We start from the raw sequence: 16,841 nt of genomic DNA, 5'->3' as shown, positions 1-16,841 counted from the left end.
GAGAAAGTTACTCGACATCCAGTCTTTTAAGTCTTTTATACAGTGCTCAATCTTGCTCAATATATATATATATAACAGTATCATTAGCAGAGTAGTGGAAATTTATGCCATGTTTACTAATAATGGTGCCCAAAGCTAGCATACATATTATGAATAATATAGGTCCTAAAACAGACCCTTGTGGAACACCATAATTTACTTTTGCAATTGCAGATGATTCACTGTTTACATTAACAAAGTGATAGTGATCAATGAGGTAGGACCTGAACCAGGCAAGAGCTCCTACTTCGATTTCTATGTCTGCACTCACATAGGCCTCCTTAATAGAAAATGTTCAGGAAAATAAATTCCTCTAATAATGTGCAGTACATTTATCTTTTATACTTCCTTACATTTCATAGCAAGTAATTCATACTACTGTGCTGAAATAGAAATGCAGTCATAGAACCTCATGTAATTTCACAAAGAGTGTCTCTTTTTCTCAAAGATGGGTTTTTGGTATGGGAATAGGTTTATAGAGATAGACCTGAAAAATAGACTGATTGCAGATAGAAAGTAGCTGTAGATACTAATAAAGTGGCCAATGAGTGTTTTTCTAGGACAACTGTGTCGCCAAGAGCTCATGTTTATTGTTGTTAACCAGGCCTGAAATTGAGAAAGTTGCTTCATAACAGTGTTATTAATGGAACTAATCTCTGTCACTTTAGTGGGTAACATTTTACATGAACCTTGATATGTAACACTGACATAACCATGCCATGAACATGCAAATGCATGTCATATGCTGTCATGAGTTGTCATGATTTTTTTGTTCAATAAGTGCCATTTAATGATATTACCAATATTGAAAATTGTCATGACTGATACCATGACGTTTAACTTTTGCTATGTAATCTATTTAGCGTTACCAATGTAAAGTGTTACATTTCCCGGTAAGGGCCATTTATATCAGTTTGGTACTCAGCATAAGTGAAAAGAGAAAACACAAGTCTTCAATTATTGCCTTATAATATGTAAATGCATATGCATGGAACAACATACATCATACAGCCTGTTCAAGAATGTTTCCCGTGTTAATTTTAGATTATGTGTTCTGCAGCATTTATTGGGTTTATTCTGTTAAAGACACTTATTCTGAAAAGCAGGGCTGTGTCCATCCAAGCAGATATGTGTGTAGAAGAGGAAGAATCCAGCCAGTCAGAGCTAAGCACTGAGAAAGCCAGATATTTAGATTTAGAAAAAACTGGTAGAGATAACTGCTTATGTTCAGTCTAGTTGTGGCCAACAACAGCTGGTTAATAAAGCACAACAACTTACGCGAAAGCTCTTTTTATAGCAGTGAATACTGCAATATTTGTTCAATGCTTATATATCAAATACACAGCATTGGATACTGTATGTATGTATAAAACTTGAGCGTTCAAGATTTCCTCTGTAAACAATTTCATATTTATGCATGTATCACGTGGTGCCTATGTAGATAGCCTTCAAATACTGTTACCATTTGCACTGTCATTTTCCAGTATTATCAAAATTGACCAAGAACTACCAGTCATGAAAAGTACCAGTCATAGATATTGTGTGCTTGTTTATACGCTCTGTGTATACCAATATATTCACAGGCATGACAAATGTATGTAATGAACTCCTGATTCCACATGATTAGATGAGGAGTTGCAGAGACGTGTTTTCTCCAGTCAAAGTATCGTCTGTAAGCCTCATCATCCTTGTCCAGTTGAAGTAGATGCTGGGCCAAGGCTGATGCATCAGGGAAGTCGTTCACATGAATGAACGAATCACCTGGAGCGAACTGTTCATAGTTTTCTCTTGAGGCTCCCAAAACAACAGGCACAGTCCCTACTGAAAGTGGGCCATTGAACTTCTCAGTGATGTAGTCCTTATGGATGGAATTCTCAAACGACAGGTAGAACTTACAGCTGGCCATGGTAGGGTAGTACTCTTCATCCTTCAAGCGCGATCCAGCCATATTTCCATAAATATTCACTTTTATATGTTTGCTTAACTCTTCATAGTACTTCATCCTGGTTCCTGTTCCAGTACTGGGGTTGGTGTTGGACACAAACCAGCAGACGAGCTTGTCTTTCTTTGGAAGCTCAAACTTGTTTGGGGTTTTGCTGACGGTCAGTAGATTTCGCACAGAGATGTCGGCATTGCGTCTGTAACTAAGTGTCAGGTTGAAGAGGTTTTCCAGACCTGGAATTCTCTTAGTATTAGTTGGCGATTCGACGTGGAACCAGATCCACTTTTGAAAAGGAGGACGAGGGGATGGAGGAAGGTTGCTCAGATCCCAACTAATAGCTTTGTGGAAGATGAGAACCGCATCTGCCTGATTATACAGGCTTCTGTCTTGTGTCAGGTGACATCCATCAATGTTATAGATGGTTTTGCAGTCACTGAAGTCCCACTTGTAGTTCTCAGGCAAGAACCACAGCAATAAGATGGGTTTTTCTGGTTGAGCAGCTGGAGGGGTGGTGGGAGCGGCATCACTGTTGCTTGAGATTTTGTCAGATGGGTTAATGTCTTGTGCAACATAGGGAATAAAAGGGTGGGATGAGCAGTTCCGTGACATGTACTGCAAAAACATCAAACATGTGCCAAATCCACCAAGCCAGCCCATGACTATTAGAAACCCCTGATTTGATTTAGCTGAAATAAACGTCATCGTTTCTGGAAAAAAGCAAACATAACTGTGAAAAAATGGAAGCTTCAAACAATTTACCACTATTTTTCTCTCATCATGCATAGTGGACAAAAGTTATAAAACAGCTTATTGTAGTTATAGTCCACCAGGTAAACCGAAGCCAATATAACCAATTCAAATGTTTCTAACTCAAGAGTTTTGCAAGAAAAAAAATGTCCAATGTGCAAGAACAAAGTACCAACAGTCTCAAATACTACGTGCCTGTTTATTAGCCATAACCTCCACTGAATATGGGCTTTAAAAGAAAGTAATTAAAATGGTTCTTTACCATTTTCTTCAGAGCACCAATTGTACTTTGCACGGTCATTGTATGCCTTATATCTTACCTGGTATTTAGTGATGTTTTTCATGTATGTTCCAACTTAAATGTTTGACATTATATTAAAAATTAGTGAGTATATTTGTATTTGTCTTGTGATTATAAATAATTATATTTTATTATTTGTTTTATCAGTCTATTAGCCAGAATCTGTCATTTATTTCGATTCACTTGCTAATTTCCAGCTGATTAGGTCTCCGCTCTCAGTCTCTAAGCTGGTGGGGTGAGTTCTATTTACTCTCAGACTCCTGAGCATGGAGGGCTGTTTTATCACCAGGATTCCCACTCTGGCTCTTCTGAGGAGCAGAGATATTTAGTGGTGTTTCCACTGTATGTTCCAACTTAATGTTTGACATTATATTAAAACGTAGTGAGCATATTTGTATTTGCAACCTTGTGACTATAAATAATTATATGTTATTATATGTTTTATCAGTCTAATAGCCAAAGTCTGTCATTGATTTTGATTGATTTTCTGTCATTTTACCAAAAAGTAATTACACAGCATTTTGGGATTTGTACCAGACACAACTCAGTGAATATCTTGAATCTGTTTCAGTCAGAGAATTTCAGAGAATTTCAGAGAATTTTATCAAAATCCAATTGGAAATCACAAATTATATTATTCAAAATATGAACCTAGTTCTTAGACGTTGTACATCATAGTTACATGCTTATAACTCAGGAGATGTCAAATTTCCTTAAAAATTTAAGTCATCTCAAAGACTTTGTTGCATTTGGTAACTTTGTCTTTGTGTTTTTTTGCCAGTATTTCTTTTGAAATTAGCTAGCTATGTTCAAAATCATACATACAATAATATGGAGCCTTACCTTCAGGTAGTTATCTTGCTTCTCATTTGGAAAAAATTAGTGCATTTGTGAGATCCTGCTGCTGTGGGTTTCCTCCCTGTCATAAAAAATTATCTGTAAATTTCACAGAATGATCATTAACATTTAAACTACAAACTACAAACATTTGCAGAGTTAAGATCACAAATTGTTCTACTTATTGGGATTAACAGACGTCATATCACTGTCACTGCACCACTGAGGATGACCTACAACCAAAAATACTAGGTCAGTGGTGGCCCTGTGGGAATACTGACTATTGATAGACAAACTTATGGACTAAAATCTGTAATCGTAGAACTACAGTGTGCAGCTGCATGGCAAGTACATTGGACAAAATGGACAATACGTGTAGAAACAAGGGAAGCGTACCTAATAAAGAAGCTAGTAAGTGTGTATCAACACATGTGAGAGAGCTTGGACAATGTTCTTGTGAACAGTTTGGATTGAAGATGAACAGTACTTCACTAGATCTTCACTGGTTTCCATTTTTACAGTGACATATTACAAAATAATAAAAATGATATAGTCAGATCATCTTAAAAGTTGTACTTCTTTAAAATGTATGTATCTGTTGATAGACCTTTGTTTACATATGCACTGCACTGCACTACTTTGCACTTTGTATTAGATTATATCACTTTTTTTTTCTTTCCTTCCTGATCTACTCTGAGCCAATGCAGCATCATTTCGTTCTAATGTGCACTGTATGGTGTAAATTTGAATGACAAGTCTGTCTAAGTCTAAGTCTAAGTTGACCTGATTGAGATGCAGGACGAAAGATTGAAGGTCTTTAGGTGTGGTAACCTAAAAAAAAGCCAGTTACCTTATAATATTAAGTTGACCTGAATTTTTCAATTCTGAAAAGGAATTGGTACGTAGGAAGATTATGGAAAGGAATTTGGAATAGTTATGCCCATTTTATTATTACCCAATTAGGCACCATCCTCCAATATATTTCACACTCCACGCTTTCTATACAGCTGTTGTTGGAAGAAAACCTTCTTTTGTGTCATTTTTCAGTTTTTGACAATGTGAAAAGGCCTGTTGTCCTTTGCGGTGTATGTAAATTTCATGAAAAATGGCCTGAATGAAAATGACTTTGGGTTCCATTGACTTACACTAAAAAGCAAAGCATGGTTTTCCCGTCTCCTATAAAATGACCATTTTGGAGATTCAACTGAACTTTAAAATCATACTGGTATGACATCTAGCTGTTCAGAGTCCTGGTCCTGGAGAACCACTGACCTGCAATCTGCTTTAATGCAATCTAATGCAGTCACTCCACCTCATTCTCTGGTTATTTGCATTACATGTGGTAGGACTGGTTTTCCGGGACCAGAGTTGAGAACTACTAGTGCCAGGAAATATGACACGTAAGTCGAGTTATGGTGCCGCTATCCAGGAAGTTCGCTTAATAGCTTTATGTATTGACTAAGAATAAATTAATACTGTTCTTTTGGCAAACCTCCCAAAAAAAAGGAGCTGCAGGCTCATGTCTTATTTCTCAAAGCAGGAGGTTCATATGCAAAACAGACTCCGATATTTCAAACAGTTTGCTAGTGTATTTAGAAAAACTCCACCGTTTTAACAGACATTTCACTATAGTCACAGTAAAAGAGTGCCATAACCAGCAAATCCCCTCAAGAGTTTACAACAATGTAAACAAAATGCTTTTCAATCTGTCTCAGCTAAAACGTCAGAGAATGTCATTTGGGGTTGGCACTGCTGATAAATTAGGATATCGTCTACTATCATTTCTTGATCCCGCTCTCGACAACTCTTTAAAACTGGCTCTGCGGCATGTCACAAAATCACAAATGTGCCTCTGGCTTTGGTTTCCACATCCTCACACTTGTGTTTATCCAGCCCAGACCGATCCTCCAGCTTCATTTGCTTGTAGATGGTATGAACTAATTTCATACTTCACTCGGTGCTTTTTCATAAGTCTAGCCTCAAAGACGTTAACAAGAAGTGTATCTAACTTCATGGGTTCGCAAAACAGCACACGGCTCAACTGTATCTTGATATTCTCTTTCACTTTAGAGTCCATACAGCCTCAGCCAGTGAAACACAGCATGCGTGTTATACCCAGGACTAACACTAAGGCTCATTTTAACAGTAGAGTTAAGTCAGACTAAAGCGTTTCTAACAATGAAGTTTCTTTGAAAGAAACTTACCGTCATTATTTACTCTCCTGTTCCTCCTCGGAGAGCACAGAGCAGTGCTGTAGCAGGTCACCCCCAGCAAATATCCAGTTACACTCGATTCAACCTGACACCTACTGCCCACTGAAGCTCCACCCTCCACTGTTCAACACATCATCAGGTTCCAGTTCAAATCCAGCTCTTCCTTTTGTGAAGCTTAAGATTCCTCTTCCTTGTCTCGTTGCTGTTGTCCTTGTTCTTTTCATTATTGTTACGTTTAGTAGTATAAAAAGCTGAAATCATAGAAATAACAGGTTTTACAATCATGTGTAAGTCAATGATATCATATGATCGCATGACGAGAACAAGCTCCAAAGCTTCACACATCAGTGTTTTACTTTAATCTGATTAAGCAAAACAATAAGAAGTGATTAAGCTAACTATGCAACTAATGTTCAACAGCCATGATATTGCGATTTTAGACCCTTTGAAATCCCATCACTGCAATTCTCCCAGCTGAGATGTCAGGAAGCTTGACTGCAACATCTTATAAATACCAGTGTTAAAATCCTAAACACTGCATGATTATGTTTGGACAATAACTCTTGTCTTATTGCATTTATTGGACCTTTTATGTGACATTAATGTGCTGCAGATTAAGTGATTAAAACCTAAACATTTGGATTTACAGTGCATTTCAGAGTACATATGGAAATTATATTAGCAGCATTAATAAAAAAACTATTGGTCCCACTTTATATGAAGTGTCTATAATAACTGTGCACTTACATGTAAAGAACATATGTTACAACAATGTAACTACTAATGATTTAGTCACTGTTACAGATGGATTATCTGCTTATAAGTTGTGTATCATCTTCAGTTTTGCCTCATGTAGGTGCACAAGTGTGTCTTAATAGTTGTACCAGCCTGTTCACTCCCATGTAATTACACAAGGGTAATAAGAAATGCTGTTACATTTTAAATCAGACTGGAACAGCTTTTTCTTTTGAAACCTTTTTTTTCCCCAGCAGTAAAAGGAGTCATGTAATAACATGAATTAAGACATTACTTACACTGTATTGGCCAGCTGTCCTAACATTTTGTGAGCATTTATGTTGGTAGTCCTATGATATTAAACCTAGTTTCAACTTTAAACCATTCTGTATGTATATGTGACATAACAGCAAATGTAACCTTATCTTAAAATGTGACAGGACTTTTTTCAGGATGTTCTCCACAGTCCCCCTGTAGAACATGGTGAGGATGGGAGGGGGGAGAGGAGCCTTCTTCAGGCTCTGCAGGAAGTAGAGGCACTGCTGGGCTCTTTTGGCTATGGATTTAGTGTTGAGGAACCAGGTGAGGTTTTCTGTGATGTGGACACCAAGGAACTTGATGCTCTTGACACTTTCCACAGCAGAACCATTGATGTTCAGTGGGGGGGGGGGGGGGGGGGGGGTGGTCACCTCGCACTGTTCGGAAGTCAACAACCATCTCCTTAGTTTTGTCTACATTCAGAGACAGGTTGCTGGTTCTGCACCAGTCTGTTAGCCGCTGCACCTCCTCTCTGTACGCTGTCATTCTTGCTGATCACACCCACCACAGTCGTGTCATCAGTGAACTTGATGATGTGGTTTAAGCTGTTCTTTGCAGTACAGTCATGAATCAGTAGAGTTGCTGCTCAGTGTGGTGGTGGTGGAGATGTTATTTCCCATCCTGACTAACTGAGGTCTCTCAGTCAGGAAATCCAGGACCCAGACACAGAGGGAGGCGTTCAGGCCCAGCAGGCTATTTTCCAATCAGCTGCTGAGGAATGATTGTGTTGAACGCTGAACTGAAGTCTATGAACAGCATTCTGACATAGGCGCCTTTATTGTCCAGGTGGGTGAGTGCCAGGTGGAGTGTGGTGGAGATGGCGTCGTCTGTTGAGCGGTTGGGGTGATATGCAAATTGCAGTGGGTCCAGTGAAGGAGGAAGCTGGTCTTTAATGTGCCTCATGACAAGCCTCTCGAAGCACTTCATGATGATGGGAGTGTAACAGGACGGTAGTCATTGAGGCAGGACGCTGAAGACTTCTTCAGAACAGGGATGATGATGGTGGACTTGAAGCACGTTGGAACGTCTGCAGCGCTCAGCGAGATGTTGAATATGTCCTTGAGAACATCAACCAGCTGCTCGGCACATTCTCTGACCACTCTGCCTGGTATGCTGTCGGATCCCGGTGCTTTTCGTGGGTTGACTCTGTGTAGAGTTCTCTGCACATCAGCAGCGGACAGACATTGTGTAATTACATGAGGCAAAACTGAAGTTGATACATATGTGTAATTACACAGGCTGTACTTCTGTAATCCATCTGTAACATGGTCTAAATCATCAGTAGTTACATTGTTGTTGCATATTTAAATCATGTGTAACAACATAATTATTAGAGACACTTAATATAAAGTGGGACCAAACAATTAAAACTACATTGAAGTACAATTAAGTACCATTTGCCTTTATATTATGTCAATTTTTGGACAGCACTGCAATGTGTTAGTCTTAAATCTTACTGCCTGTCGTCGAAAGAAAACAGAAAACACTAGTAGCAGCTACGATTTGGCCATTTTTCTATTGGCAGTTTAACTGTTGGCTGTTTTGTTATTTTTTTACTTTGCCCATTTTACCTTTGGCCATTCTACTACTGCTCAATTTACTATTGGCCATTTTACAGTCAGGTATTTTACTTTTCACCATTTTGTTATAGACTGTTTGGTGTGGAAGAACTTGACTGGCCTACACGCAACCCAATAGAACACCTGAGGGATGAATTAGAGTGGAGACTGTGAGCCAGGCCTTCTCGTCCAACATTAGTGTCTGACCTCACAAATGCACTTCTGGAAGAATGGTCAGAAATTCCCATGAACACACTCCTAACCCTTGTGGAACGCCTTCCCAGAAGAGTTGAAGTTGTTATAGCTGCAAAGGGTGGAAAGTTACTGTAATGTGATGCAGAGCTGTAAAATGAATTGTACTTTTAAACAGCAACTATTATTTGTGGAATGCAGAGCATAATCATACATAGTGTATATAACCATACTTAATATTCATGTGATATATTGTAGTACAAAATATTGATGTATGAAACTGAAACATGACTATTACTACAGACAATATATATATATATATATATATATATATATATATATATATATATATATATATATATATATGTATCAATTCAACACAGTTCAGAACATGAAAACTCAAATGTGAGGAGTTCTGGATTGAACTGTATTCAACTGTTGCACGTAGAAATAAAGGTACAAAAAACGTAAGTGTTTGTGATGTACTCAGTTCCTCATTGTCTTCTGTTGTTGGACGTGTTATTGTCAGGGTTGGCTCCTCCCACTACTCCATGTGCTCCTTTGTTTTGGTTTAGTCGATGTGCGTTTGTTTTGGTATCTGTAGTCCTGCCCCTTGTTTTGTAACTCTGCCCCTGATTGTTTGCACCTGTCCCTCGTTTTCCCTGTGTACTTAACCCCTGTGTTTGCCCCTTTTATTTGCCTGTCTTTGTTTGAATCTCTTTGTTTCTGTTTGCTGTTTGATTCTCTGTTTATTCTGGTTTACATTTGCGGCATTTGGCTGACGCTCTTATCCAGAGCAACTTACAATTTGATCATTTTACACAGGTAGGCCAAGGTGGTGTTAGGAGTCTTGCCCAAGGACTCCAAGGACTACTTATTGGTATAGTGTAGGGTGTTTTACCCAGGTGGGGATTGAACCCCAGTCTGCAGTGTAGAAGGCAGAGGTGTTAACCACTACACTATCCTAATGTTATGTCTGCCCCCCGATCTATTCGTGTTGGCTCTATGACTGGACTGTCTTGGCTATGTAATATGTTATGTAATATATTCATAACTTTTGTAATATGAATTATATATTTGAAATATGTAATTTTGTAATATAAAGACTTAAGAATGTACAATAATCTATGGCCCCTCTATAACACCATGCATGGTTATGTACACTATACTACGAGTATGGTTATGAACAGTGTGTATGAATATGAACACTGTGTATGATTATGAACAGTGTGTATGGTTTTGAACACTGTATGAATATGAACACTGTGAATGGTTATGAACACTATGGCTATGAACACTGTGTATGAATATGAACACTGTATGGTTATGAACACTATGTATGGTTATGAACAGTGTGTATGAATATGAACACTGTGTATGGTTATGAACACTGTATGCTTATGAACACTGTGTATGGTTATGAACACTGTGTATGAACATGAACCCTGTGTATGAATATTAAACACTGTGTATGGTTATGAACACTGTTTATAAATATGAACACTGTGTATGGTTATGAACACTGTGTATGACTATGAACACTGTGTATGGTTATGAACACTGTGTATGGTTATGAACACTGTGTATGGCTATGAACTGTGTATGGTTATGAACACTGTATGCTTATGAACACTGTGTATGGTTATGAACACTGTGTATGAACATGAACACTGTGTATGACTATGAACACTGTGTATGGTTATGAACACTGTGTATGGTTATGAACACTGTGTATGGCTATGAACTGTGTATGGTTATGTTCATGAGCAGTATGTATGGTTCTGCTCTACATATCACAAATACAATTAACACATATTTATTGTGTAAACATAATGTACAAAATTATATTTTATTATACAGTCCTTTGTCCATCAGATTGTAGACAACCTATCAGCAAGTGTGCCCAGGTAAGTGACAGAACCACTCAGACGCTCGCGGATAAGAAGAACAAAAAAGGCTTTACTGTTTGAATCGTCCACAAAAACTGTTGTCAGAAAATCCAGTAAGGGCAGCAAGTAAAGACACAAACATAACAGGAGGCGAAAATAATCCAAAGGGGGTTAGGAAAAAGCCAAAATACAGTCAAAACCAGAAAACACAATACAGGAAACAAACACTCAGCAGCTCAAGAAAGCAGCAACACCTCACAGTGAACTGTTCTAAAAGCCCGGGCTTTAGAGTAAAGCTAATGAGAGGTCAACAGGTGTAACAGATCTGTATTCAGGAGAGGGAGATCTGTGACTGGAGCATGCTGGAGGGTCAGGGCACATGTGACTGGAGTCCAGGGAAACCTCTGAGCCATAGGGATGCGTGACAGTCCACGAAGATGAAATAGATTACTGTTGTAAAGGAAAGACGCTTACTGAGCGCTCAGTGTTACAAGCGTCACATTGTACCAATGGCAGAGCCCTTTTTGGTGCTAAATAGAACTATTTTCAAAAAAGTTCTATGTAGAACTCTACACAGTACATTATCCCTGAATCTGAAGAACCATTTCACCATGCAAAGAACCTCTTAACGTAGAAATTGATCTATATAGAACTTTTAGTTCTAAACTTTTAGGTTTTACATTCCATTTACTAAAGAACCCTTGAAGAACCATTTTTGAAAGTTAGGTTCAAGTGACTTGACGACACCCATTGGCTTAACTTTTATTTATTTATTTATTTATTTATTTATTTATTTATTTGCTAGGCTGAAGGCTTTTTTTCCACACACACACACACACACACACACACACACACACACACACACACACACACACACACACACATACATATATATATATATATATATATATATATATATATATATATATATATATATATATATATATATATGCATACAGCAATAAGACTTGAATTAAATCATTTCCATCTTCTCTATATTACACATGTTTGGAGGCATTATGGTTTTGTTAGTAAAAAAATGTGAGTACCAGCTTCCTCGTCGCACATGTGGTCTAAGCTACTTTCTCCCGTGACGTTTGTCTCTTATCATTGATCAAAACAGTGCTTTACTCCTCCCTGACAGACAGCTGTTTATTTCCCTGTAAACTCGTAGTGTTTGAGAGATTTGAAGTCTGATTGCTGAAAAGTCATTCAGGCTGGGCACACACCTTTTTCACCACACACCTTTTAAATCTTAACAGATTTCTAAAACGGACGGCGTCTCAAACTTTAGTTTCTCACATAACGAGGTTGAGCTGTGAATAAGAACTCCAACTCACAGATCTCCTCGGATCACACGACACCAGCGAAACTAAACTTACCGGACCGGTTTGTGCTGTTATGCGTGGTGTAGGTTCAAACAGGGGACCAGTAAGTGGTTAAGAAGTGCTGATTCAGTGAAACCTGGAGAAATGTTTAACTACAAACTGACAGCGGTGCTGAAACTGTAAAGAGAGTATCAGCTCTAATTTGAATGTGTTTTATATGCAGCTCCTCTGTCTCAGCTCCACTGTTCATTGGCGTCTTCTTGCCTCTCTCTCTGTTCTTCTAGCGCGCTGATTGGCTGCTGCTTGAATCACTGGTTGAGTAAATCTCTGACTTTTTAACTCTACAGGACTCGTGAATGTTTTGAGTCATACATATTAAACATGTTTGATAATATCAGTGGATCTCTGATCACTTCAGAGTTTGATCAGAGGGCCACAAAGCCTGATTTAAATCCTGACTGCAACCATCATCCACAACAGCTAATGGGAACTTTTTGGCACAGTAGAGCCCAGATTAGACCCTTCTGAATGGTTTATGCACTGTACATTAAACTTTCTTTACTACAATCTGTATTGGACCATAATTGTAATTTTTAAGGCATTATTAGTGTAATAATTGGGAAACACTTTGAAAATCATGCATTATCCTCCAAACTGGAGTAATGACAAAGCATGGCTCTCATTTGTGATGAAGAATTTGGAATAAATCTTGAAGTATGAGCAACTTATTAAACTCTTATTAGCTCTAAATTAAAAGACCAAATAAGTCACCTGATGTTGCATATGAAATATTACGAGTGCAACTTATTAAATATTAATTAGCAGTATTTCTAAAATAATAAAGCCAATTATTCATGTATATGATTTTAAAAAATTGCGTAAAGTCTTTTTTTGATTGTACAGGTGTACAGCACCACTCCAGCATACACGCTAAAGACTTATTGTATTCATTATCCCTTTTTTCTCTTTAAAAAATGCAACACTGCCCTGCACAAATATGATATTTGATCTATAATTTACATTGTGTTATTGTATTACACAATATGGTCAGACGTTTAACGTCTACCTACATAGGGACTTCATAACATACACATAAGCATTGAATAATATATTCATGAAGCAATACTTGAATATGTTTGAACTGCTTATTTCAGAAATCACAAGATGACACAGAACGTTTTATGAAAGTGATAAAATGAAAGGGCATTGAATTAAAACGATGGACACTTGTTCCATCTATAACACTGTTATGAAGCACTGGTCTTAGTGGAACTTAAAGCAACATATTTCAGTTTATATATTTACACCTTTTGTAAAAGTGCAAAAGTCCCGTTTCTTTTAATAACAATCCTGGGAACATGAGCATTTACAGATGGCTCCCTGTTGTAGAAATTGTTGATGAAACTGAAATAAATTACAGTTGTTACTTACAGTACATTTACTTTTCATACTTAACAACATTTAAACGAAGTAGTCAAGGAACATTTACTTCTATTCATGTAACTTTGATATGGGAATATTTCTATATTCTATATCTATAGATAGAGGACAATTAATTAAGTGGGATCCAAAATCTGAGACCACTACTGAAAATGTTTTATTTTGCTTGTTTTTCAAATTTAATACAAACATTTTCCTTGCAAATTATATTGCTAACATAAGATTCCAGTGAAAAGTAAAACCTTTTTAAAAATTGAACATTTCAGAATTTTTTTGTATTTGGTGCTTGTTTTAATGACAGTGAACTTGAGCTGATGATGAACTCCACAAAGTTGGGCAAAAGTTTTCAAATCTGCATGAGACGCATTTAATGGTAGATATAAAATTATGGAAAAGGCGTTTTGTACAGAGACATTAACCTCCTCCAGGTTAATAAACATTGTACAGTGACCTACAACTAGTACATGATCTTGAATATTTCTTGTTAAAATTACTTGTCATAAAATTGTTTTTCTTAAATTCATTTTTTTTTTAAATCATGCTGTTGTCATTTCCAAGTTCAACTAGAAAAAAAAATTCACAGATTTTCAATGAGGTGTCTGAATTTAGGACATGCTGTATGAAAATCACTTAAGTTTCAAAATATTCAAAACATTCAATGAAATATATTGTGTTCTTGAACAGGCCTCAACTACTTTGGAATGATGCTTCATAACAATATTAGAAATGGAACAAATTTCTGTCACAACTCTGCTGCATAACACTGTCATAAACAGTAGAGGTCAAATAGTAGACTGCAGATGTTATTTGCTATCATGACAATTACCAATGTATTCATGTTGCTTTATAAATAATGTATTCCATGTTTATGCCTGTGTTATGTAATAACTAACCAGTTGAGCTAAAGTAGAGTTCTGAAAAATACCAGTCATAGATATTGTGTTATTAATTGTATTATACAATTATGAGATGAGGAGTCGCAGAGATGTATTTTCTCCAAGCAAAGTATCATCTATGAGCCTCGTCGTCCAGTTGAAGTAGATACTGGACCAATGCTGAGGCATCAAGGAAGTCATTCACACAAATGAGCGAATCACCACAACAACAGGCACAGTCCCTACTGAAAGTGGGCCACTGAACGTCTCAGTGATGTAGTCCTTATAGACGTAATTCTCAAACGACAGGTAGAACTTACAGCTGGCCATGGTAGGGTAGTAATCTTCCACCTACAAGCGCGATTCAGCCATATTTCCATAAACATTCAATTTTATATGTTCACTTAACTCTTCATAGTACTTCATCCTGGTTCCTGTTCCAGTACTGGGGTGAATGTTGGACCCAAACCAGCTGACGAGCTTGTCTTTCTTAGGAAGCTCCAATTCCTTGTTTGGGACTTTTGCTGATTTAGATTTCGCACAGAGATGTCGGCATCACATCTGTAACTAAGTGTCAGGTTGAAGAAGTTTTCCAGACTTGGAAATCTATTGGTATTAGTTGGTAATTTGGCGTGGAGCCAGATTCATTTTTTAAAAGGATGACGAGGGGATGGAGGAAGGTTGCCTATATCTCATTGGATGTCATTCTGGTAGACGAGAACTGCGTCTGCTTGGTAATACAGCTTTCTATCGTCCGTCAGGTGACATCCATCAATGTTATAGAAGGTTTTGCAGTCACTGAAGTCCCACTTGTAGTTCTCAGGCCAGACCCACAGCAAGAAGATGGGTTTTTTTCTGGCTGAGTAGCTGCAAAGGTAGAGATTTCATGAGATTTTGGCGAGTGAGGGTGAGACAAGCAGTTCTATGATAGGTATTGGAAAAACGGAAAATGTGCAAAATCCAGCAACCCAGCCAGTGGAAAACTTTTTTGAAGCACTACAATTTTGCAGTCTGTGCTGCAGCACTTGCATTTTTTGTAGTAACAGTGCTACCTGCTCAAAAACTTGTACTGCTCTAATGCTTTCACTTCAGGAAGGGCCTAAAAATAGCCCTCCATCGTGATTCAGTTTCCTAGAAACACACTTATTGGACACTTTATTAGTATCTGTGGTTACTGTGTATCTACAGGCATTGTCTATTTAAACAGGTCCAGCCATATAGGTTCATTTTGTAGTTCTACAAGTCCATTGTTACAGAATACATGCAAGGACTGTGGACTGGAGGAATTAGTTCAACTTGTTCAAGGCATCTTACAACACCTTCCTCCAGCTGGACTTGCTCAAGAAGACACAAACTAAAACAATGGTCAGAATGAACCCACCTGTTCCTGCATGTGAGTCCCCTGCTGTGCTAATAGCTGTTACTAGGAGGAACGATGGCTCTACTAAAATATAGAAGGATTTTTTAATGTAGTGCAATGTTTATATTTAATCCCACCAGCCCAATTTCTGACTGAATAAAAGTGAGTCCTTAAAGCTGCTTTTTCAAAGCTGTCATCTTTGACCTCATGTAAGGTTCACATACAGCTGCAGTTTATGACCTTTAGTTTAGGACTCAACTCAGCAGGGAGGTTTTGGAGTGAACCAGCTCTGTTAAACATGTACAACAAGGGCTGCCTTCGGCAACATTTGCAAACCAAATTAACATTTCGGGGGAACAGTAAATTCCATGACCAGTTTATCCAATTGTCCATCGCTTTGAATAGCCTCCTGAACAAATGACAATGACTCAGAGACCTCTTAGGTCTCATTCACTGCCAGAACTATCACGCTCTGAGACACAGCCCATGCAAATTGGTAGGGTGTGCCTTACTGTGGTGGAGAAGCAGCAGAGACTGAGAGAGCAGCTTTGTCTTTACTTTGGACGGATGAGTGATAAGATTGTCACCCTTGGTAAATTGACAACTGCTTATAAATGTCAGTTTTCTCTGGTGTTCAGAATCTCTTTGTTTGAATTGACTTCAGGGCTTCAGACAACTTTATGGCCCATAGAGTGGCTCAAAAAACTGCAGACTCTTCTGAAAACCTGCCAATCCCTCTTTGTGGCAAGGCACTGGATGGCTGCCCCTTGGGGAAGGACTCAGTCACACTGAAAACTGATTGTAAAACTCACATTTGGTCTGTTTAATGAAGAAAAATGATCCTTCTGACCACCCTATCATCCCAGGCTTTCTTTGGCTTCCTCTGCATAACCCTGCCATCTCTAGGTATATAGAAGAAATAGAAAAATGGAATGAATATTGCTTAATTATCTGTTTGGTGTTGTCCTGCTTGGCCACCCCAGCTGTTCCATTGCCCCTGAATATTATGACCTGGCTGAGGTATTCAGTGATAGTAAAGCTACCCCGTCGTCCCCACACAGATCCT

The 16,841-nt window shown here is 38.0% G+C and overlaps 1 protein-coding gene and 1 pseudogene across 2 annotated transcripts; both read right to left on the bottom strand.

The window, feature by feature from the left end:
- Positions 1-42: 42 nt before the first annotated feature.
- On the bottom strand, positions 43-6,148 carry LOC108440706 (4-galactosyl-N-acetylglucosaminide 3-alpha-L-fucosyltransferase 9-like). 2 transcript variants are annotated; one of them, XM_017719731.1, is made up of 3 exons: positions 6,071-6,148; positions 3,873-3,948; positions 43-2,688 (listed from the first exon to the last, which is right to left on the bottom strand). In XM_017719731.1, the coding sequence occupies exon 3, from the start codon at positions 2,681-2,683 to the stop codon at positions 1,553-1,555; it is 1,131 nt and encodes a 376-aa protein (XP_017575220.1). In that variant the 5' UTR covers positions 2,684-2,688; positions 3,873-3,948; positions 6,071-6,148; the 3' UTR covers positions 43-1,552. The 2 variants fall into 2 exon arrangements, with proteins under 2 accessions (XP_017575220.1, XP_017575219.1); XM_017719730.1 differs by having other exon boundaries at positions 3,873-3,965; positions 6,071-6,135.
- An 8,400-nt stretch (positions 6,149-14,548) lies between these two features.
- LOC108440709 overlaps positions 14,549-16,841 on the bottom strand; it is a 3,999-nt pseudogene continuing 1,706 nt past the window's right edge.

This window comes from Pygocentrus nattereri, chromosome 5, assembly GCF_015220715.1.
Source record: "Pygocentrus nattereri isolate fPygNat1 chromosome 5, fPygNat1.pri, whole genome shotgun sequence".
Taxonomy (NCBI): Eukaryota; Metazoa; Chordata; class Actinopteri; order Characiformes; family Serrasalmidae; genus Pygocentrus; species Pygocentrus nattereri.
This window is presented reverse-complemented; position numbering and strand designations above follow the sequence as displayed.

Bases quoted from the DNA above. Each gene is read 5' to 3' on its own strand.
- LOC108440706 (XM_017719731.1), bottom strand. From the start codon at position 2,683: ATGACGTTTATTTCAGCTAAATCAAATCAGGGGTTTCTAATAGTCATG.